We start from the raw sequence: 25,311 nt of genomic DNA, 5'->3' as shown, positions 1-25,311 counted from the left end.
AGGCCGGTAGCATTACAAGGACCGGGTTAGGACCACAACCGAGACCGGGTTAGGACCACAACCCAGATTGGATCAGTTTACAACCAAAACCCAGGCTGGTAGCGCTAGAGGGACCGAGTTAGGATCAGAATCCAGGTTGGACCAGGTGAGGACCAGAACCCAGACTGGACCGGGTTAGGACCAGAACCCAGACTGGACCGGGTTAGGACCAGAACCCAGACTGGACCGGGTTAGGACCAGAACCCAGGCCGGTAGCGGTACGGGGAGCATTTGGGGAACTGGGACTCGGGCTTGCAGAGTGGGAGGGTTGGGTCCAGACACTGTTCCTCGTCGTGTTGGTCCAGCAGACTGTCCCCCCTCCGCCGTGGGGAGGTTGAGCAGGGTGTAGGGGGCTCCATGGGGGTGGCTAGTACCTCCATGTGATGGGTTAGCATTGGGTGTCCCCTCCTTGGTGAGGGCGTCGGGGCCTCCAGACTGTGTCCCCTCCTTGGGGATGGTGTCGGGAGCTCCAAGGGGGTAGGTAGCGCGGTCATGTCCCTGCCAAACTCCACCGTGGGAGGGGTGTCTGTGCTGGTGGTGTGGGCTGGGGACTCTCCATTCCCCTGTCCCTGCCCCCCTCCTCTGCCCCGCCCAGGTGATTGGCCCGAGAAGACGTCGCAGCGCACCCGTGGCGAGGGGCGTGGTCTAACCAGGAAGTCCAGGGTTTTAGGTCGTTCAGGAGGGCAGCGGCGGCGGGGTGTGGGGGGAAACACCAGATTTGGATCTGGCAACCGGGGAACCTGGGATACGTGGTCACTTAGACCCCTGAGACCTCCAGCTGTTTGGGGAATAGAGAAAGAAAAACAGTTGTAGAACATCTAGGGATATTAAGAATGATCAGGTCATATAGCTAGAGCAGAATAAACATTTCTCAGATCAACAAAAAAAATATGTCTGTAGGAGAACAGTAAAGGCTACCTGTGGTCTCCAGAGTTGCTCTGACGGGTAAAGGAAAAGGGTGGATATAGTTTGGAGGGCAGCGTGTCTTGATGGCTCCGTCGGAGGGGGTCCGATGTAGACAGCGTGAGGATGATGGAGCAGAGGGGAGATGAGTCGGGGTCAGGGACTGCCGAGGGTGACGCTTGAAGCTCTCCAGGTGTGTGTTGACCAAGGGGTTGAGTGGGGCATGCTGGGGCTGGGGCTCGGGGTGAACAAGGGTTTGGGGCTGGAGCTGAGGCTGAACAGGCTGAACAGGGGCCCGGGGAGAGGCAGGGCGGTAGACCAACAGTTCCTCACTATCAGATCGTAACAGAGAGCGCATAGAATTACAGTCCGACACCGACGACAGCGACAGCAGTGTGAGAGAGGACGGAAACAGTCCGCCTCCAACCCGCTCCGTCACCGGCGCCACCGAGTGCTTCAGGGGGCTCTCCTTGTCCCCTCCCCGCCTGAAGAGCTTGCGTGTGGGGGGACTGGTGCTCCGTCTCTGGGCCCCTGTCCCTGTACGGTGGAAGAAGCCCTCCCAGCGAGGTGGCTTGCTGCTCTCCCCAGCCCCCTCAGCCCCAGTCCCAGCCCCAGAACCAGTCCCAGGCTGGGCCAGGGTCGTCATATTGAAGCCCAGTCCCACTGCAGCCAGCAAAGCCCCACACCCCAGTAGCACCAGCTCTGACCTCCCCCGCCCACCAGGACTCTTCCTACTGGGGGGTGTGTCCGGGGCCGGGGTGCTATGGTAACTAGGGCAGTACTCCCCGCCTCCTCCTGCGTTACCATCGGCAACAGGCCCCTCCCTGTGGAAGGGGATGCAGAGGTAGGATTGGCTGGGGGATGCGTCGGCCCGTCTCTCTGGCTCAGTGGTGTAGCAGCCGTCTTCATTCTCTACTGGGAGGAGAGGGTTTCACTACATTACATTATTGTGGCTATTGATTGGCATACACTTTGTTGATAAGGTCCTTACCCATCTCTGATAATGTTATTTCAGTCCTTACCCATCTCTGATAATGTTATTTCAGTCCTTACCCATCTCTGATAATGTTATTTCAGTCCTTACCCATCTCTGATAATGTTATTTCAGTCCTTACCCATCTCTGATAATGTTATTTCAGTCCTTACCCATCTCAGTGAGGCTGGGTACCCCTGGTACGGCAGGGCTGTGTCTGGGTGACCTGCGGAGATTTGGGGCGCTGCAGGACCTCTGTCTGTTCCCCTCCTGAGGGACCTTGATGCTGGTAAGGACAGGAGATAAAGAGCTATAGAGAATCACTAAATAGACACATAAATAGTGGCATGTTAACTATCCACTTTGGTTTTAGTAAGGTCTGTTGTAGCCTGGTCGTTGTCATGCAAGACAGCACAAACAGGTCTGGGATCAGGTTAGACTCCCTGGTCCTGACCCACCCACCCTCCCTTCCTCCCTCACCCCTGCCCCCCCCCACCCTCCCTCACCCTGACCCCTGCCCCCATCCACGCACCCACCCACCCTCCCTCACCCTGCCACCCCCACCCACCCTCCCCCTGAATTCTGCTCCCCCCACCCACCCACCCACCCACCCACCCTCCCTCACCCTGCCCACCCACCCACCCACCCACCCACCCACCCACCCTCCCTCCCCCTTACCCCTGCTCCCCGCCCCCCCCCACCCACCCTCCCTCGCCCTGCTCCCTGCCCCCCCCACCCTCCCTCACCCTGCTCCCTGCCCCACCCACCCTCCCTCACCCTGACCCCTGCTCCCCCCCACCCTCCCTCACCCTGACTCCTGCTCCCCCTCCCTCACCCTGACCCCTGCTCCCTGCCCCCCCCACCCACCCTCCCTCACCCTGACCCCTGCTCCCCCCACCCACCCTCACCCTGACCCCTGCTCTCTGCCCCCCCCCCACCCTCACCCCTCCTCACCCCTCCTCTCCTCCCTCCTCTCACCTCTCATCATCACTGTGTTCTCTGTGTGAGCCCCTGATACGGACCTTCTTCCTGGAACCTCTCCTCTCTTCCTCTTCATCCAGCCGGCCCCAGCCTTTACCTTTACACCCCTCTCCTCCTGGAGTCACTGGAAAAACATGGAACAAGAAGTTCACATTTACAAAAACTAAAACATGGAACAAGAAGTTCACATTTACAAAAACAAAAACATGGAATGTGTTTTTGTCATGGGAACTCTGGTTAGTAAGATGTTTTCATTACACATGGCAAATAAACATTAACTAAAAATACATAACGTTTCCAAATAATACAGAACATGTGCTGAACTGTAATTATGGTCAATGGTCCAACCCAAACCTGGGAGGATATATCAGCTGATTGTAAGTCACACTGGATAAGACCGTCTGCTAAAATAAAATAAAAAAGGTCAAATGTAATGTAAATAGAATATAGTGCTTACGTTGGATGGCTCGGAGGCGTGGTAGTAACAGGGCCTGGGGACTGGTGGGAGGGCTGGAGAGGCTGCTCATTAAACTCTTGCGTCGATCATGAGAGGGAGAGGCCTGCACAGTGATCTTGTGTTGGAAATCTGGAGACGGGGCGCACAAACAAATCAAACAATGTCCATATACACTGTGATTTATAAATAAAACAATTCATGTAAATCACAACCTTCATACAGTCTACATACAGGCTTCATACAGCCTTCATACAGGCTACATACAGCCTTCATAAAAGGCTACATACAGCCTTCATAAAAGGCTATATATACAGCCTTCATACAAGCTACATACAGCCTTCATACAGGCTATATACAGCCTTCATAAAGGCTACATACAGCCTTCATAAAGACTATATACAGTCTTCATACAAGCTACATACAGCCTTCATACAGGCTATATACAGACTTCATGAAGGCTATATACAGACTTTATACAAGCTACATACAGCCTTCATAAAGGCTACATACAGCCTTCATACAGGCTACATACAGCCTTCATAAAGGCTACATACAGCCTTCATAAAGGCTACATACAGACTTCATAAAGGCTACATACAGACTTCATAAAGGCTACATACAGCCTTCATACAGGCTACATCCCAAATGGCACTCAAACAAAATCAATTGTATTTGTCACATGCGCCGAATATAACGGGCGTAGACTTTACCGTGAAATGCTTACTTATGAGCCCTTCCCAACGTTGCAGAGTTTTTAAAAAATCGGAACAATTTAAATAGTAACACAAAAGGAATTAAATACACAAGAATTAAGCTATATATAGGGAGTACTAGTACCACTGTGCAGGGGTACGAGGTATTGGAGGCAGATATGTACATGAAGGCAGGGTAAAGTGACTTGGCATCAGGATAGATAATAATAAGGTATTTGAGGTAGATATGTACATGAAGGCAGGGTAAAGTGACTTGGCATCAGGATAGATAATAATAAGGTATTTGAGGTAGATATGTACATGAAGGCAGGGTAAAGTGACTAGTCATCAGGATAGATAATAATAAGGTATTTGAGGTAGATATGTACATGAAGGCAGGGTAAAGTGACTTGGCATCAGGATAGATAATAATAAGGTATTTGAGGTAGATATGTCCATGAAGGCAGGGTAAAGTGACTAGGCATCAGGATAGATAATAATAAGGTATTTGAGGTAGATATGTACATGAAGGCAGGGTAAAGTGACTTGGCATCAGGATAGATAATAATAAGGTATTTGAGGTAGATATGTCCATGAAGGCAGGGTAAAGTGACTAGGCATCAGGATAGATAATAATAAGGTATTTGAGGTAGATATGTCCATGAAGGCAGGGTAAAGTGACTAGTCATCAGGATAGAGAATAATAAGGTATTTGAGGTAGATATGTACATGAAGGCAGGGTAAAGTGACTAGTCATCAGGATAGATAATAATAAGGTATTTGAGGTAGATATGTACATGAAGGCAGGGTAAAGTGACTAGGCATCAGGATAGATAATAATAAGGTATTTGAGGTAGATATGTACATGAAGGCAGGGTAAAGTGACTAGTCATCAGGATAGATAATAATAAGGTATTTGAGGTAGATATGTACATGAAGGCAGGGTAAAGTGACTAGGCATCAGGATAGATAATAATAAGGTATTTGAGGTAGATATGTACATGAAGGCAGAGTAAAGTGACTAGGCATCAGGATAGATAATAATAAGGTATTTGAGGTAGATATGTACATGAAGGCAGGGTAAAGTGACTAGTCATGAGGATAGATAATAATAAGGTATTTGAGGTAGATATGTACATGAAGGCAGGGTAAAGTGACTAGTCATCAGGATAGATAATAATAAGAGTAAAATAAAGAACAGAGTAGCAGCAGGAAATGATGTGTATACAGTGTATTCGGAAAGTATTCAGACCCCTTGACTTTTTCCACATTTTGTTAGGTTACAGCCGTATTCTAAAATGGCTTAAATTGTCCCCCCCCCCCCCCCCTCATCAATCTACACACAATACCCCATAATGACAAAGCAAAAACAGGTTTTTAGAAATGTGTGCAAATTTATTACAAATAAAAAATGGAAATATCACATTTACATAAGTATTCAGACCCTTTACTCAGTACTTTGTTGAAGCACCTTTGGCAGCGATTACAGCCTCGAGTCTTCTTGGGTATGACGCTACAAGCTTGGCACACCTGTATTTGGGGAGTTTCTTCCATTCTTCTCTGCAGATCCTCTCAAGCTCTGTCAGGTTGGATGGGGAGCGTCGCTACACAGCTATTTTCAGGTCTCTCCAGAGATGTTCGATTGGGTTCAAGTCTGGGCTCTGGCTGGGCCCCTCAAGGACATTTAGAGACTTGTCCCGAAGCCACTCCTGTTTTGGCTGTGTGCTTAGGGTCATTGTCCTGTTGGAAGGTGAAACTTCGCCCCAGTCTGAGGTCCTGAGCACTCTGGAGCAGGTTTTCATCAAGGATCTCTCTGTACTTTGCTCCGTTCATCTTTCCCTCGATCCTGACTAGTCTCCCAGTCCCTGCCGCTGAAAAACATCCCCACAGCATGATGCTGCCACCACCATGCTTCCCCGTAGGGATGGTGCCAGGTTTCCTCCAGACGTGACTCTTGGCATTCAGGCCAAAGAGTTCAATCTTGGTTTCATCAGACCAGAGAATCTTGTTTCTCAAGGTCAGAGTCCTTTAGGTGCCTTTTGGCAAACTCCAAGCGGTCTGTCATGTGCCTTTTACTGAGGAGTGGCTTCCGTCTGGCCACTCTACCATAAAGACCTGATTGGTGGAGTGCTGCAGAGATGGTTTTCCTTCTAGAAGGTTCTCCCATCTCCACAGAGGAACTCTGGAGCTCTGTCAGAGTGAACATTGGGTTCTTGGTCACCTCCCTTACCAAGGCCCTTCTCCCACGATTGCTCAGTTTGGCTTGGTGGTTCCAAACTTATTCCATTTAAGAATGATGGAGGCCAGTGTGTTTTTAGGGACCTTCAATGCTGCAGCATTTTTTGGTACCTTTCCCCAGATCTGAGCTCTACGGACAATTCCTACGACCCCATGGCTTGGTTTTTGCTCTGACATGCACTGTCAACTGTGGGACCTTATATTATATAGACAGGTGTGTGCCTTTCCAAATCATGTCCAATCAATTGAATTGACCAATCAAGTTATAGAAACATCAAGGATGATCAATGGAAACAGGATGCACCTGAGCTCAATTTTGAGTCTCATAGCAAAGGGTCTGAATACTTACACTACTTTTTTGTCCATAAAAATATTTTTGTTATTTATTTATTTATTAAACCTTTATTTAACTAGGCAAGTCAGTTAAGAACAAATTCTTATTTACAATGACGGCCTACACCGGCCAAACCCGGACGACGCTGGGCCAATTGTGCGCCGCCCTATGGGACTCCCAATCACGGCCTGTTGTGATACAGCCTGGAATCGAACCAGGGGGTCTGTAGTGACGCCTCAAGCACTGAGATGCAGTGCCTTAGACCGCTGTGCCACTCAAATTGATCAGAAATACAGTGTAGACATTGTTAATGTTGTAAATGGCTATTGTAGCTGGAAACTGCTGATTTTTTATGGAATATCTACATAGGCGTACAGAGGCCCATTATCAGCAACCATCAGTCCTGTGTTCCAATGGCACGTTATGTATGCCAATCAAAGTTTATCATTTAAAAAGGCTAATTGATCATTAGAAAACCCTTTTGCAATTATGTTAGCACAGCTGAAAACTGTTGTGCTGATTAAAGAAGCAATAAAACTGGCCTTCTTGAGACTAGTTGAGTATCTGGAGCATCAGCAATTGTGGGTTCGATTACAGGCTCAAAATGGCCAGAAACAAATAACTTTCTTCTGAAACTCGTCAGTCTATTCTTTTTCGGAGAAATGAAGGCTATTCCATGCGAGAAATTGCCAAGAAACTGAAGATCTCGTACAACGCTGTGTACTACTCCCTTCACAGAACAGCGCAAACTGGCCCTAACCAGAATAAAAGAAGAGTGGGAGGCCCCGGTGCACAACTGAGCAAGAGGACAAATACGGCTAGGAACATGAAGCTCTCGACCCGCTCCACTACAGCCCTGCATGCTATCCCCTCACTCTATGCCCTATGTAGTGCTCTGATCAAAACTAGTACACTATATGGGAAATAGGGTGCAATTTGAGCAGATCCCGCGCCAGGATAAAGTGACTAAGGGGGCAGTTGAAAATCGGTGAGGGGGGCACCATTTTTTTTTTGGGGGGGGGGGGTTCTTGCATTGAAATTATATTGAATTCTGCTTATATCACACTATACCACAATAAAGTTCAAATGCCGAGACAGAGTGTTTTTGAAGTGACAGGTTGTTGCGCTGTATCAGCATAATGGGCTGCACCCTACACACTTAAAAGCAAGGTAATGAATATATAGGCTACAGGATAGATAGGAGCATTACCCTATTACAAACAGCCATACACACGGCTGTCTTACCAAAATAATGAATACTAAAAGTATTAGCCTAGTTATTCATGCAAAAACAAAAAATACTGAATAGCAATTTGGCTTAGAATACCACACAACTGCGAATGAATGAATGAATGAATGAATGAAAACAGAATAAAAGAGCGATAGGCTAAAACAATGATATTATAACAAAACTTCAGATCAATGGGGACGACAATCTGTACCGGATATACCATATACTGTCGCTCGTTGCCTCTGATTGGGGCCCATACTTAGGCAGCCTATTGGCACTAGTGGGTTGTGGGATCTTGTTCTGTATAAGGTTTGTTTGTGTGTTACCTTAGGACTTCACGTGTCGTTGGTTTATTGTTTTGTCGTGTGTTTATTCGTGTTAATAAACATGTGTGCATATCACGCTGCGCCTTGGTCTGACCCGTTCATCAACGAGCGTGACACTTTAGTTTTTCCATTTTTGTTTTGAGGTTGGACTTTAGCATGCATAGCTCGTTAGCACGTAGGGCGCACCGTTAGGGTGTCACCTCGTTAGTCAGTATGTGTTAAAGCTGTGCTGGTTGCCATCTCGTTAGTGGGAAGGTGTTTCACCTGTGCTGGCCCAGGTGCTATTTAAGAGTGGCTGGCCCAGTGCTCCAGGGTTCTTGATATCTGTGGAGGGTTAACACCTTTAGTTGACGCTCCCAATTTAAAGTTCTAGGCAAACAATCCTTTATCTGATCTTCCCTGATTTCGTTTTGCTCCACCTTTTTGGTTTGTTTTCAGTCTTTAAGTTTGGTGTTATTCTTTTGTTTCTCTCTTCTTGGGCAAATGTAATGGGCGCTCATGGTGGGTGTCTTTTAGGTTCCAGTTGTTGATGCTAGTCAGCTTTCAGTGGACACCCCCCCATGAGTGTCTTTCAGAACCCCTCCTAAATTGTCTCCCGAGTGGCGCACTCTGTCGTAGCCGGCCGCGACCGGGAGACCCATGGGGCGGCGCACAATTGGCCCAGCGTCGTCCAGGGTAGGGGAGGGAATGGCCGGCAGGGATGTAGCTCAGTTGGTAGAGCATGGTGTTTGCAACGCCAGGTTTCGATTCCCACGGTGGGGTATAAAATCAATAAAAAAATATGTATGCACTAACTGTAAGTCGCTCTGGATAAGAGCGTCTGCTAAATGACTACAATGTAAATGTAAAGCCCCACCTGTTTCGTTTTGGTTGTTGGTCATAGACTCTTTGTTAGTTCCCTCTTCTGTTTAAGCTACATTTTTGGTTTTCTTGCTGGGGAACGTAACATTGACAATAAAGTAAATGAGCTCAGGGCGAGGATCTCCTTCCAGAGAGACATCAGGGACTGTAACATACTCTTTTTTTATGGAATCATGGCTCTCTCCGGATATATTGTCTTCATCCACTCAGCTAGCGGGGTTCTCCGTCCATCGTGCGGAGAGGAAGAACGGACTGTCCGGGAAAAATAAAGGTGGAGGGGTTTGTTTCATGATGAACAACTCATGGTGTGATTGTGGAAACTTTCTTTGGTCATTGTCACTGCCATGTATATTCCCCCCAAGCTGACATCGATACGGCTCTCAAGGAACTACATTGGACATTGTGAAAACCGCATATCCTGAGACCGCATTTATTGTAGCTAAGGAATTTAATAAAGTACATTTGAGGAAAACGCTCCCGAAATTTCTATCATCTCCTATGCTACTCGCTCATCGAACACTCTGGATCTCCCTTCTGGAAGCGCTACAGGGCCTACAAGGCCCTCCCCCACCCTCCTTTCGGCAAATCAGATCAAGCCTCCATTCTGCTCCTCCCCACATATAGGCAGAAACCTAAGCAAGAAGGTTAGACACTGTCACTAACCGGCTCCCACCTGGTACCCAGCCCTGAACCTTAGAGACTGTCACTAACCGGCTCTCACCTGGTACCCACCTGGACTTTCAACTCCCTCCAAAGATTTTCTATGGGGTTGAGATCTGGAGACTGGCTAGGCCACTCCAGGACCTTGAAATGCTTCTTACGAAGCCACTCCTTCATTGCCCGGGCGGTGTGTTTGGGATCATTGTCATGCTGAAAGACCCAGCCACGTTTCATCTTCAATGCCCTTGCTGATGGAAGGAGGTTTTCAATCAAAATCTCACGATACATGGCCCCATTCATTCTTTCCTTTACACGGATCAGTCGTCCTGGTCCCTTTGCAGAAAAACAACCCCAATGCTTCACAGTAGGTATGGTGTTCTTTGGATGCAACTCAGCATTCTTTGTCCTCCAAACACGACGAGTTGAGTTTTTACCAAAAAGTTATATTTTGGTTCCATCTGACCATATGACATTCTCCCAATCCTCTTCTGGATCATCCAAATGCACTCTAGCAAACTTCAGACGGGCCTGGACATGTACTGGCTTAAGCAGGGGGACACGTCTCGCACTGCAGGATTTGAGTCCCTGGCGGCGTAGTGTGTTACTGACGGTAGGCTTTGTTACTTTGGTCTGGGATTTTTGCTCACCGTTCTTGTGATCATTTTGACCCCACGGGGTGAGATCTTGCGTGGAGCCCCAGATCGAGGGAGATTATCAGTGGTCTTGTATGTCTTCCATTTCCTAATAATTGCTCCCACAGTTGATTTCTTCAAACCAAGCTGCTTACCTATTGCAGATTCAGTCTTCCCAGCCTGGTGCAGGTCTACTATTTTGTTTCTGGTGTCCTTTGACAGCTCTTTGGTCTTGGCCATAGTGGAGTTTGGAATGTGACTGTTTGAGGTTGTGGACAGGTGTCTTTTATACTGATAACAAGTTCAAACAGGTGCCATTAATACAGGTAACGAGTGGAGGACAGAGGAGCCTCTTAAAGAAGAAGTTACAGGTCTGTGAGAGCCAGAAATCTTGCTTGTTTGTAGGTGACCAAATACTTATTTTCCACCATAATTTGCAAATAAATTCATAAAAAATCCTACAATGTGATTTTCTGGAAAATAAAATCTCAATTTGTCTGTCATAGTTGACGTGTACCTATGATGAAAATTACAGGCCTCTCTCATCTTTTTAAGTGGGAGAACTTGCACAATTGGTGGCTGACTAAATACTTTTTTCCCCCACTGTATTTGTTAGTAAATACCTGCAGTCAACGTGTGCAATGCATTAGGAGATAAAGCAGATTGCGTTCTTATTTCACTTGTCACATTATTTTACATTTTGAAGCTTACTTAGTTTTCCCAGCACATAAAATAGCTTAATTTTTCATCAGATGACAACAGAAGTGCAATGCTATTTGGATGGCAGCCACACAAGTAAATGAGCTTACAATGAAAAAGCACAACCTGGTCTCAGAGCATTTCGTATTATTCTGTACGTAAATCCGCATCACTCCATTAAGTATGATATGTTACAATTCGTATGGTTACACAAGACAGATGGTTACTTAAGGTAAAAACGAAAGTAGGGTGGTTGGTCATTTAACGCGAACGTCTAGCGACCCAAAGGTTGCCAGTTCGAATCTCATCACGGACAACTTTAGTATTTTAGCAACTTTTCAACTACTTACTACTTTTTAGCTACTTTGCAACTACTAATATGTTAGCTAACCCTTCCCCTAACCCTAACCTTAACCCTTTTAGCTAACCCGTCCCCGTCCCCTAACCCTTTAACCTAACTCCTAAACTTAACCCTAACCTTAACTCTAACCCCTAGCCTAGCCAACGTTAGCAAGCTAGCTAATGTTAGCCACCTAGATAGAATTCGTAACATATCATAAGTTTAGCAAATTCGTAACATATTGTTCATTTTGCAAAATCGTAACATATAATACAATTGTCATTCGGAACATATCATACGAAATGGGGGATGGACATCCACAAATTAATACATACCATACGAAACGTAACATATCATACTAAATGCTCTGAGACAAGGTTGAAAAGCATGTTTTTTTTTTTGTTTGTTTTTTTTAAATCATCATATTTCTAATGTTTAGGCCTATCATAGAAAGAATGTAGCCAGCTACATTTCCTAATGTTTTGCTTAAAAGTTAATCTTGCATTTAACTGGAGAAAAATAGTCTGGTTACACCGAGAAAAGGACCAGAGAAAAGAAGCTACACATCAGTTGTAGTGTTGTCTGCTGATAGAACTCCAGTACGTGAATTCTCATCCGAGTTTAGAACGAGCAACTGAAGCACAAAATGAGTCTGATGCCGAGCAGAAATTACAACAAGAAGCATTTTAGATCTGTGTTTACAAAACGCAGCAAGATATTTCTTATGCGTTTTATCATTTTTTCCTGCGTGGAAAATGCTGAATTATGCGTTAACACGACCCCTAGTTTAACTTCCTATCTAAGTAAGTGGCTGAATTAATAAAGGAGATTATATTATGTTGGCTGTCTGCCGTGTTTGAGAAGGCAAAAGCCCTTTGGATGAGTTATTTGTACAGCTGCCACTGCTATCTTGATTTCCTTGCATTTTTTTCCCCCCCTCTCTGTTCTCAGTCCGTCTGCTCCTCCCCCCTCTTCTCCAAGCAGAGCAGGCAGGCCAGTTACCCTAACGACTCCAGAGTCCACACAGACACAGCTTGTACACATGCTGCTCGAGAGCCAGTATTACATGCTGCTGGAGAGCCAGTATTACATGCTGCTGGAGAGCCAGTATTACATGCTGCTGGAGAGCCAGTACTACATGCATCAAAACTTTGTTCATTTGCACAGTGTCTCTCGTTCCATTCGCTTGTAAATGTCCAAACTCACCAAAATGGACATTCGGTAGCTCTTACCTATATACAGTATGTATAGCTTGATGAGCTGGACTGCCTGTCTTTGCAATTTGTTTATTTTCATTTTCATGTTTAGCTAGCAGCCTCCATGCAAATTTGCTATTACTTGTGCTAATTTTGTTAGCATTCTGGTAAATAGATGCCCAATGGGCTTTTTTGGTGCCCACTTGTGTACTAAGCCGGTAATACCGTAAATCCCGGTGTGAGAGAAGGACGGTATGACGATATGAAAATCTGGATATCGCCCAACCCTAACACAATCTATATTTGGGCTAGTTACATTAAACAGTAAACAAACGCAGTAAACAAAAGGCTAATGTAAAATAACCACAACATATCCTACAGCTTACTACTGTGAGATGCAGCCGTGCACAGATGTCTTCCCAAAACAAATAAGCCTATAGGCCCTCTTCAAACATGGAAGATCGTGCAGCTCATTAGCACAGCAGCAGTATGTTGGGATATGGCACAATACACTTCTGTGGCTCAAATTCTACCCCACGTAATCAATTACGCAATGCCAGCCTTCCATAAACACGTTTCCAATTCAGTTCCATTTACAACCACGAAAAGCAATAGGCTACCATAGAAATAGAATGTAGCCTATCTATTTCTATGATGAAACGTACCGATATGTAGCTATACGTAATTTGGGATCTAGCATTTGGAATTATATTGAATTCTGCTTATATCACGCTATACCACAATAAACATAAAAGTTCAAATGCCGAGACCATTGAGTGACGCATCCGCAATAACTGAGTATTCCAGCCACTTTCTTCCTTTGATCCAGTTGCTATTAAAAATGTTTTTGGACAGAAAACCTGCGGCTAGGATAGTAGGATTCTATAGGCTAACCTGAGCTGGCTCCTCTGTTCCAAGATCGTCAAGAACAGTCGGAGGTGGAGGGGGCTGTGGCGCCATGATCCCGGCGGCACTTGTGGAAGCCTCTTCAAGCGGAGCTAGCTGGAGCTCGGCAGCATCATCGCTACCGGGCTTGGTGCCAGCCTCGTGGTTTAATTTTCTGATATCCATTGGGCAGTGGCAGATTAGCTGGTTAGAGCAAAATAGGCTAATAACACTAACGCCTGTTACAGCTAACTAAACTCTGTAGTGGTGGGGCGTGAGGCAGAGTTGAGTGAAGCAGCTTCAACTGTAAACTCGACCCCGTCCTTATAAATCAAATATTACAGGCGGAGGTGTACCATGTTGTTCACGTGGTGTACCATGTTGTTCACGTGGTATACCATATTGTTCATGTAGCATACCACGTTATTCTACCACAGATGAGCAGTGTTTTTTCCCACTTTTTATGGAAACCCAAAGGAGTCAAACCTAACCGGCCAGTAGCTTTCCATACCTCCCCAGTGCACTCTGTCCATTGTGCTGACAGCACAGTGGAGATACAGATTTTGCGCCAACCTGTCACTCAATCATTTGAACTTTTTTTTGCTATTTTTATATAGGGACATAAAACTCAAACCGAGGATGCACAAGTTTCAACTGAGGGGGTTAAGCCCCCTTTTGCCCCCCCCCCCCCTTGTGGATCCAGGCCCGCATTTTGAGACCCACAGACATCAGACTGCTGGCCAGTCCTACTGATGACAGACCTACCTGAAGGCAGACTGATCCTGTTCCCATCCTTCAGTTTGAGGCGTGAGCGTCTGAACTTGCCCTGCCTGCTCTCTACGCGGGGTTTCTCCTGGTACAGCTGGTGGATGATGACGTTCAGCTCCCTCTCCAGGATGTGGATCTCCCTCTCCGCCAGCTCCTGCTCCCTCCTCCTCAGCTCCTCCTCCTGGCTCTTCTGCTGCAGAGCCGCACGACTCAGCTCCTCCTCCCACGACCTCAGCTCCTGACGACGAAGGGTTAGAGGTCAGGGGAACCAACCATTTTTATTTTTTAGGGGGATTTATAGATTACACTATAATATATCACTACCCCATATCCATAGCCTGGTTCAACAACCATAAAAAAAAAAAGTTGGCAAGACAGCACAAACAAATCTGCAACCAGGCTAGATTATCACACACTGTATCATTGTTAGAGGCTTCTGATCTTCTGAAAGCTGACCAAGAGCCCTATCCCCCCCCCCCTACCTTCTCCTTGACCCTAAGCTGGTCGAACATCTCCTGAATCTCCACCTTCCAGTCGTCCTGCAGGGAGTGGAAGGACTCGGCTGGCATCTCGAAGAAACCCGACTCCTCTATAGCCGTCAGCTGATCCAGGATACTGGTGAAGAGAGGCCGCAGGTGGGGGTCTGGACTCCAGCAATCTGGAGGAGAGAAGAAGAATCACTGTCTGTGATTTATTTAGAATTCAAGGCACACTTAACCAGCATGGCTACAACAGCATTCTGCAGCGATACGCCATCCCATCTGGTTTGGGCTTAGTGGAACTATCATTTGTTTTTCAACAGGACAGTGAACCAACACACCTCCAGGCTGTCTAAGGGCTATTTTACCAAGAAGGAGAGTGATGGAGTGCTGCATCAGATGACCTGGCCTCCACAATCCCCCCGACCTCAACCAAATTGAGATGGTTTGGGATTGAGTCGGACGGCAGAGTGAAGGAAAAGCAGCCAACAAGTGCTCAGCATATGTGGGAATTCCTTCAAGACCGTTGGAAAAGCATTCTAGGTGAAGCTGGTTGAGAGAATGCCAAGAGCGTGCAAAGCTGTCATCAAGGCAAAGGGTGGCTATTTGAAGATTTGTTTGACAATTTTTTTGGTTACTACATGATTCCATGTGTTCTTTCATAGTTTTGATGTCTTCACTATTATTCTACAATGTAGAAAATAGTAAATATAAAGAAAAACCCTGGTATGAGTAGTTGTTCTAAAACTTTTGACCGATAGTGTATATACAGTGGGGAAAAAAAGTATTTAGTCAGCCACCAATTGTGCAAGTTCTCCCACTTAAAAAGATGAGAGAGGCCTGTAATTTTCATCATATGTACACGTCAACTATGACAGACAAACTGAGAATTTATTTTCCAGAAAATCACATTGTAGGATTTTTTATGAATTTATTTGCAAATTATGGTGGAAAATAAGTATTTGGTCAATAACAAAAGTTTCTCAATACTTTGTTATATACCCTTTGTTGGCAATGACACAGGTCAAACGTTTTCTGTAAGTCTTCACAAGGTTTTCACACACTGTTGCTGGTATTTTGGCCCATTCCTCCATGCAGATCTCCTCTAGAGCAGTGATGTTTTGGGGCTGTCGCTGGGCAACACGGACTTTCAACTCCCTCCAAAGATTTTCTATGGGGTTGAGATCTGGAGACTGGCTAGGCCACTCCAGGACCTTGAAATGCTTCTTACGAAGCCACTCCTTCGTTGCCCGGGCGGTGTGTTTGGGATCATTGTCATGCTGAAAGACCCAGCCACGTTTCATCTTCAATGCCCTTGCTGATGGAAGGAGGTTTTCACTCAAAATCTCACGATACATGGCCCCATTCATTCTTTCCTTTACACGGATCAGTCGTCCTGGTCCCTTTGCAGAAAAACAGCCCCAAAGCATGATGTTTCCACCCCCATGCTTCACAGTAGGTATGGTGTTCTTTGGATGCAACTCAGCATTCTTTGTCCTCCAAACACGACGAGTTGAGTTTTTACCAAAAAGTTATATTTTGGTTTCATCTGACCATATGACATTCTCCCAATCCTCTTCTGGATCATCCAAATGCACTCTAGCAAACTTCAAACGGGCCTGGACATGTACTGGCTTAAGCAGGGGGACACGTCTTGCACTGCAGGATTTTAGTCCCTGGCGGCGTAGTGTGTTACTGATGGTAGGCTTTGTTACTTTGGTCCCAGCTCTCTGCAGGTCATTCACTAGGTCCCCCCGTGTGGTTCTGGGATTTTTGCTCACCGTTCTTGTGATCATTTTGATCCCACGGGGTGAGATCTTGCATGGAGCCCCAGATCGAGGGAGATTATCAGTGGTCTTGTATGTCTTCCATTTCCTAATAATTGCTCCCACAGTTGCTTTCTTCAAACCAAGCTGCTTACCTATTGCAGATTCAGTCTTCCCAGCCTGGTGCAGGTCTACAATTTTGTTTCTGGTGTCCTTTGACAGCTCTTTGGTCTTGGCCATAGTGGAGTTTGGAGTGTGACTGTTTGAGGTTGTGGACAGGTGTCTTTTATACTGATAACAAGTTCAAACAGGTGCCATTAATACAGGTAACGAGTGGAGGACAGAGGAGCCTCTTAAAGAAGAAGTTACAGGTCTGTGAGAGCCAGAAATCTTGCTTGTTTGTAGGTGACCAAATACTTATTTTCCACCATAATTTGCAAATAAATTCATTAAAAATCCTACAATGTGATTTTCTGGATTTTTTTTCTCAATTTGTCTGTCATAGTTGACGTGTACCTATGATGAAAATTACAGGCCTCTCTCATCTTTTTAAGTGGGAGAACTTGCACAATTGGTGGCTGACTAAATACTTTTTCCCCCCCCACTGTATAGATGTTACCCCACTCTTCCACCAAGGCACCTGCAAGTTCCCGGACATTTCTGGGGGGAATGGCCCTAGCCCTCACCCTCCGATCCAACAGGTCCCAGACATGCTCAATGGGATTGAGAACCGGGCTCTTCGCTGGCCATTGCAGAACACTGACATTCCTGTCTTTCAGGAAATCACGCACAGAACGAGCAGTATGGCTGGTGGCATTATCATGCTAGAGGGTCATGTCAGGATGAGCCTGCAGGAAGGAGGGAGGAGGATGTCTTCCCTGTAACGCGCAGCGTTGAGATTGCCTGGAATGACAACAAGCTCTGTCCGATGATGCTGTGACACTCCGCCCCAGACTATGACGGACCCTCCACCTCCAAATCGATCCCGCTCCAGAGTACAGGCCTCGATGTAACGCTCATTCCTTCGATGATAAACGCGAATCCGACCATCACCCCTGGTGAGACAAAACCGCGACTCGTCAGTGAAGAGCACTTTTTGCCAGTCCTGTTTGGTCCATCGACGGTGGGTTTGTGCCCATAGGCAACGTTGTTGCCAGTGATGTCTGGTGAGGACCTGCCTTACAACAGGCCTACAAGCCCTCAGTCCAGCCTCTCTCAGCCTATTGCGGACAGTCTGAGCACTGATGGAGGGATTGTGCGTTCCTGGTGTAACTCGGACAGTTGTTGTTGCCATCCTGTACCTGTTCTGCAGGTGTGATGTTCGGATGTACCGATCCTGTGCAAGTGTTGTTACACGTGGTCTGCCACTGCGAGGACGATCAGCTGTCCGTCCTGTCTCCCTGTAGCGCTGTCTTAGGCGTCTCACATTACGGACATTGCAATTTATTGCCCTGGCCACATCTGCAGTCCTCATGCCTCCTCCAGCATGCCTAAGGCACGTTCACACAGATGAGCATCTTTCTTTTGGTGTTTTTCAGAGTCAGTAGAAAGGCCTCTTTAGTGTCCTAAGTTTTCATAACTGTGACCTTAATTGCCTACCGTCTGTAAGCTGTTAGTGTCTTAATGAACATGCACCTGTGGAACGGTTGTTAACTGTTTATGGTTCATTGAACAAGCATGGGAAACAGTGTTTAAACCCTTTACAATGAAGATCTGTGAAGTTATTTGGATTTTTACGAATTATCTTTGAAAGACAGGGTCCTGAAAAAGGGACGTTTCTTTTTTTTGCTGAGTTTATATATATATATATATATATATATATATATATACACTGACGGCACTCAACGGATCTACAGACGACCTCAATGGAAATAAGTTATAATTTATTTTTGTACAAATATCAATCTATCTATGGATTATGGATCAGGACGGATATGGATATTTCTATTTACCTACCTCAACATCTAATCATCTATAAGGTTTATGTTCTCAACAAATAGGTGGCCTCATGCCCAAACACATGTGCATTAAGAATACATTTACATTTGAGTCATTTAGCAGATGCTCTTATCCAGAGCGACTTACATGAGCAATTAGGGTTAAGTGCCTTGCTTAAGGGCACAGACAGATTTTTCACCTAGCCGGCTCGGGGATTAGAACCAGCGACCTTTCGGTTACTGACACAACGCTCTTACCCACTAAGCTACCTGCCGCCCTAACAAAAAGCACCTCATCTTACCTTCCATAAGACGGGCGAAGGGCTCTGGGCAGGTAGAGGGGATGGGCAGGGCCAGCTTGTTCATGGCTACTCCATACGCCACCGCTAGACAATCAATACCCCTGAATGGGACTTCTCCTGTCAGCAGCTCCCACAGTAGAACCCCGTAACTAGGGAGAGTAGATGAGAGGAGATGAGAGGAGGGAGGGAGAGGAGAGGAGGAAGAGGAGGAAGGGAGGAGAGGAAGAGGAGAGAGGGAGAGGAGAGGAGGAAGGGAGAGGAGGGAGAGGTGAGGAGGAAGAGGAGGAAGGGGGAGGAGAGGAGGAAGAGGAGGGAGAGGAGAGGAGGAGGGAGGGAGAGGAGGAAGAGGAGGAAGGGAGAGGAGGGAGAGGAGAAAGGGAGAGGAGAGGAGGAAGAGGAGGGAGGAGAGGAGAGGAGAGGAGGAAGAGGAGGGAGGGAGAGGAGGAAGAGGAGAGGAGGAAGAGGAGGAAGGGAGAGGAGAGGAGGAAGAGGAGGGAGGGAGAGGAGGAAGAGGAGGGAGGGAGAGGAGGAAGAGGAGGGAGAGGAGAGGAGGAAGAGGAGGAAGGGAGAGGAGATGAGGAAGAGGAGGAAGAGGAAGGTCGGGAGGAACAGATCAGGAAAGAGAGGGAAGAAAAGGAGTTATGGAAACAGAAAACAGAAATCCTGGAATTTCTGGAAATCCTGGGAATTTTGAGAAAGCTACAGGAACTTTGCAACCCTAAGCTTTATAAGCTTACATTCCTCTTTCTATCTTTCTTTTGTTGGTATCAGCAGGAAACAGAATGGCAGAATTCAGAAGAATAGCCAGCAGAGAGAATAGTCAGCAGTGAGAATAGCCAGCAGTGAGAATAGCCAGCAGTGAGAATAGCCAGCAGGGAGAATAGCCAGCAGAGAGAATAGCCAGCAGAGAGAATAGCCAGCAGAGAGAATAGCTGGCAGTGAGCAGAAAGCTGATGGACAGAGAGAGAGAGTTCTAAACTTCCTTAATAAGCACAATATCTTGAGCAAAAGCCAAATTGGATTTATACCAAAATGTCGCACGACCGATCATATTTTACACCCTACAGACAGACCCTGATAGATAAACATGTCCACCAAAATAATACCAAAATGGACTGTTCTACAAAGTTATTGAAAGTAGGGGGTAAAACATATCACATAATTAAATCAATATGGCAAGTAAAGAACGGAATTCTTTAACCAGGGGGCGGGGCCTTCGCCAGGGTTGTAATCTGAGCCCTGCGCTCTTCAATATTTACATCAATGAATTGGCCACTGTTCTAGAAACATCCTCAGCCCCTGTTGTTAGTCTCCACAATTCAGAGGATAAATGCCTGCTCTTCGCAGATGACCTGTGCCTGTTGTCACCCACAGCACATGGTCTACAGCAGAGCCTGGACCTGCTAGAGCAGTACTGCCAGACCTGGGCCCTGGCAGTAAACCCCAAAAAGACTACAATTATGATTTTCCAGAGAAGATCCAGATTTCAGGGAATTAGACCAAAGTTCTCAATTGGTACAAAATATACAGTGCCTTCAGAATGTATTCACACCCCTTTACTTTTTCTAAATTTTGTTGTGTTACAGCCTGAATTTAAAAATGTTTTCTTTAATTTTTCTATGTCACTGCACACAATACCCCATAATGAATTATGTTATTAGAACATTTTACAAATTAATTACAAATGTAAAGCTGAAATGTCTTGAGTCAATTAGTATTCAACCCCTTTGTTATGACAAGCTCAAATAAGTTCAGGAGTAACAATGTCACATAATAAGTTTCATGGATTCACTCTGTGTGCAATAATAGTGTTTAACATGATTTTTGAATGACTACTTAATCTCTGTACCCCACACATACAATTATCTGTAAGGTCCCTCAGTCAAGCAGTGAATTTCAAACACAGATTCAACCACAAAGTCCAGGGAGGTTTTCCAATGCCTCGTAAAGAAGGGCACCTATTGGTAGATGGGTAAAAAAAAAAAAAAAAAAAAAAAAAAGGAAGACATTGAATATCCCTTTGAGCATGGTGAAGTTATTCATTACACTTTGGATGGTGTATCAATGGACCCAGTCACTACAAAGATACAGGCGTCCTTCCTAACTCAGTTGCTGGAGAGGAAGGAAACCGCTCAGGGATTTCACCATGAGGCCAATGGTGACTTTAAAACAGTTACGGCTGTTGAATGGCTGTGAAAGGAGAAAACTGAGGATGGATCAACAACATTGTAGTTTACTCCACAATACTAACCTAATTGACAGAGTGAAAAGAAGGAAGCCTGTACAGAATAAAAATATTCTTATTGTTTTAATTATGTTAATATTGTAAATTAATCACTTCGGGGGTGGCATTATGGCACCACAGAGAGACAGGGACAGGGCCAGCCCTGTCCACAGCCTCCAACTACCTCCACACCTCCAGCCAGGCAGGTATTTCACACTAAAACAAGGGCTGGACACAAGCCACCTGGCATGGTCAATGATAAGCCATGAGAGTGCGTTGCAACATAGAAAGTCCTGCTTCCGGCCTGACAGTACAGCGAGATGAGTGCATGAGATAACACACAAAAACAACAGATTTCGAATCTTAGGCCAGGATTCAATCCGATGGTGCTTTGGTCGGCTATGCACCTTTATAAAGCCAATATTCCAGCGTTTTGCGGAGACTGCAAGCATGGTAAATGCTGCACATGCCGGCTGAATGGGAAATGACCTTCAAATGGCGCATAGCTGACAAAGCGCGATGGAATTAAATCCTTGCCTTATCAGATCTGATGTGGCTAGGCTATTCTATATTTTAGACGAGGATAAAGACGATCACAATTATCTCTTGTTGGAAACGATTATAGCGTTGGTTCCTTATTTGGGTGCAGCCATCATACTACTACTGCAATGCTTTACCAGATCCAGAGCATGAATAAATGACTCATCCAGCCCTCTAGATCTAAGTGAGATAGAACAGACAGTTTCCTGACGCATCACTTCCTATCCCGGCCCCTGGCCCTGCCCACCTCCAGACGTCGCTGCCCTTAGAGAACGTGGAGGAGCGGATGACCTCTGGTGACATCCAGGCGTAGGTGCCCGCGGCTGACATCTTGGTGGTGCGGTGCCACTCCCTCGCCAGGCCGAAGTCTGTGATCTTCAGGGTCTTGTTGGTCAGGTCCTCCATCTCTACCTTCTCCAGGATCAGGACTGGTCGGAGGTCGCAGGTCAAGATCCAGGAGAGGTGTTGGTGGTGAGGGAGTGATGACCGGGAGAGGACGGGTGTTGGTGAGGGAGTGATGAGGAGGGTTTTGGGTGGGGGAGAACGGTAACATGGGTGTGTTGGAAGGTAGGAGGGGATTGAACGTAAAGGGATACAGGTCATTTGGGGTTTTGGTGGTGGCAGGATAGCAGGCAGTCATTCAAATAGAGATGATTAAAAGTGTTTCCACAAAACAAGATAGGGACAACAGGGAAACAAGGAGGGGCCATGATGAAAGGAGAGAGAGGAGCAGGCAGGAAAAGAGATAGGAACAACAGAGATAAGCGAATGAGATGAAAGGAGAGAATGACAGAAGGCAGAAACACAGATTAATGTGGAGTTTTCACTTTGTCCTTCCGAGTCTGTGCATCACACCCATGCACACGCCACAGGAGCTTGGTGGCTCCGTGATTGGAGAGGACGGGCTCGTGGTAACGGCTGGAGTGGAATAGGTGTAACGGTATCAAATACATTAAACACATGGTTTCCATGGTTTCCAGGTGTTTGATGCCATTCCATTCGCTTTGTTCCAGCCATTATTATGAGCTGTCCTCCCCTCAGCAGCCGCCACACTCACACACACACACACTCACACACACTCACACACTCACACACTCACACACTCACACACTCACACACTCACACACACACACACACACACTCACACACTCACACACTCACACACTCACACACTCACACACTCACACACACACGGGGAGGCTGGTGGGAGGAGCTATAGGAGGGCTAATTGTAAGGTCTGGAATGGAGTATATGAAATGGAGTTAAACACGTTCCATTGATTCCATTCCAGCCATTACAATGAGTCTGTCCTCCTATAGCTCCTCCCACCAGCCTCCTCTGACACACACAGGTGAAGTGCCGACACAGGGTGCTACTACTAGGCCAGTATGTACACCGCCCAGTCCCCATGTACACCCCCCAGTCCCCATGTACACCGCCCAGTCCCCATGTACACCGCCCAGTCCCCATGTACACCGCCCAGTCCCCATGTACACCCCCCAGTCCCCATGTACACCGCCCAGTCCCCATGTACACCGCCCAGTCCCCATGTACACCGCCCAGTCCCCATGTACACCCCCCAGTCCCCATGTACACCGCCCAGTCCCCATGTACACCCCCCAGTCCCCATGTACACCGCCCAGTCCCCATGTACACCGCCCAGTCCCCATGTACACCCCCCCAGTCCCCATGTACACCCCCCAGTCCCCATGTACACCGCCCAGTCCCCATGTACACCCCCCAGTCCCCATGTACACCGCCCAGTCCCCATGTACACCCCCCAGTCCCCATGTACACCGCCCAGTCCCCATGTACACCGCCCAGTCCCCATGTACACCGCCCAGTCCCCATGTACACCCCCCCAGTCCCCATGTACACCCCCCAGTCCCCATGTACACCGCCCAGTCCCCATGTACACCCCCCAGTCCCCATGTACACCGCCCAGTCCCCATGTACACCCCCCAGTCCCCATGTACACCGCCCAGTCCCCATGTACACCGCCCAGTCCCCATGTACACCCCCCAGTCCCCATGTACACCGCCCAGTCCCCATGTACACCCCCCAGTCCCCATGTACACCGCCCAGTCCCCATGTACACCCCCCAGTCCCCATGTACACCCCCCAGTCCCCATGTACACCGCCCAGTCCCCATGTACACCGCCCAGTCCCCATGTACACCGCCCAGTCCCCATGTACACCGCCCAGTCCCCATGTACACCCCCCAGTCCCCATGTATACCGCCCAGTCCCCATGTACACCCCCCAGTCCCCATGTACACCCCCCAGTCCCCATGTACACCCCCCCAGTCCCCATGTACACCGCCCAGTCCCCATGTACACCGCCCAGTCCCCATGTACACCCCCCAGTCCCCATGTACACCCCCCAGTCCCCATGTACACCGCCCAGTCCCCATGTACACCGCCCAGTCCCCATGTACACCGCCCAGTCCCCATGTACACCGCCCAGTCCCCATGTACACCCCCCAGTCCCCATGTACACCCCCCAGTCCCCATGTACACCGCCCAGTCCCCATGTACACCGCCCAGTCCCCATGTACACCGCCCTGTCCCCATATACACCCCCCAGTCCCTAAATACAACATCCAAAGTCTATGTTCTCCATCTGCTGTGGCTGTATGCATCCCAAATGGCACTACATAGGGAATAAATGTGCCATTTGGGATGCAATGGTGTGTCTGCAGACTACAGGCTGGAGCTGGGGCTGGGAGTAGTTATGTGGGTCTACTGCTAGCTTTTCATATAGGTAGCCTAACCCGGCTCTGGGGCTGGGAGTAGTTATGTGGGTCTACTGCTAGCTTTTCATATAGGTAGCCTAACCCGGCTCTGGGGCTGGGAGTAGTTATGTGGGTCTACTGCTAGCTTTTCACATAGGTAGCCTAACCCGGCTCTGGGGCTGGGAGTAGTTATGTGGGTCTACTGCTAGCTTTTCACATAGGTAGCCTAACCCGGCTCTGGGGCTGGGAGTAGTTATGTGGGTCTACTGCTAGCTTTTCATATAGGTAGCCTAACCCGGCTCTGTCGCCGCCGGCCGCAACCGGGAGACTCATGGGCGGCGCACAATTGGCCCAGCGTCGTCCAGGGTAGGGGAGGGGAATGGCCGGCAGGGATGTAGCTCAGTTGATAGAGCATGGCGTTTGCAACGCCAGGGTTGTGGGTTCGATTCCCACGGGGGGCCAGTAAATGTAAATATGAGGAATAGGCTAAATTCAGTCAGGGGGTACGTTGAATTAACTGAGGCCAGGATTCCAATCAGATCCATGGTAATTTCATTTGCATTCTGGCATGTTTTTCTAGATTTAGAACATAAAACAGCATTTATAAAGCAAACATTATCCCTTAAGACTAGCACAGCAAATGTTTTTTCAGAATATTGACCCCCAAAAAATTATATCTTAAGGGGGTTAGCCATCAGTTGAAAAGTTGACAAGCCGCTGACGGAGTTGACAGATACTCAAAATAGACATATTTTTGCCTCAAAATAAAAGTTCAATACAAACATTTGTAAAATATTGAAAATTATTCATTTGATAATCCCCAATAAAAACATAACCATTATATCAGATCTTTCAGCACTCTGACGGAATTTATGTTTTACAGAGTTGACAACCCCCCCAAAAAAATATATTAATTAAAGTGGTATACACAGCAATTTAGTTTTTCCGCAGTGGCTTTATGACTCTAAAACCTAATTTAATTTAACATATTTGAACCAAAATTCATATTCTATCTTAATCTATCAGGCAGATGGTTGACAGTTTATGGTTGTTGTCACCATGGTGATTCCAAATGTGTTTGTATCACCTTTTACTGCAGTGGGCTAACTCAGGG

At 47.0% G+C, this 25,311-nt stretch overlaps 1 protein-coding gene across 1 annotated transcript in view; it reads right to left on the bottom strand.

Annotated features, from left to right (window-relative positions):
• Positions 1-230: 230 nt before the first annotated feature.
• The window catches only part of map3k9 (mitogen-activated protein kinase kinase kinase 9), a gene marked incomplete at both ends in the record, with an annotated part of 36,399 nt that continues 11,318 nt past the window's right edge, over positions 231-25,311 (bottom strand). The window contains 9 exons of the mRNA XM_084181815.1: positions 231-817; positions 958-1,854; positions 2,089-2,201; positions 2,894-3,020; positions 3,354-3,482; positions 14,213-14,453; positions 14,698-14,873; positions 18,700-18,848; positions 21,711-21,891. Coding sequence (XP_084037941.1) covers positions 231-817; positions 958-1,854; positions 2,089-2,201; positions 2,894-3,020; positions 3,354-3,482; positions 14,213-14,453; positions 14,698-14,873; positions 18,700-18,848; positions 21,711-21,891 — 2,600 coding nt within the window. The remainder of the gene's footprint in view (positions 818-957; positions 1,855-2,088; positions 2,202-2,893; positions 3,021-3,353; positions 3,483-14,212; positions 14,454-14,697; positions 14,874-18,699; positions 18,849-21,710; positions 21,892-25,311) is intronic.

The sequence above is a fragment of the Coregonus lavaretus genome (assembly GCF_964263955.1).
Source record: "Coregonus lavaretus genome assembly, chromosome: 18".
Taxonomy (NCBI): Eukaryota; Metazoa; Chordata; class Actinopteri; order Salmoniformes; family Salmonidae; genus Coregonus; species Coregonus lavaretus.
This window is presented reverse-complemented; position numbering and strand designations above follow the sequence as displayed.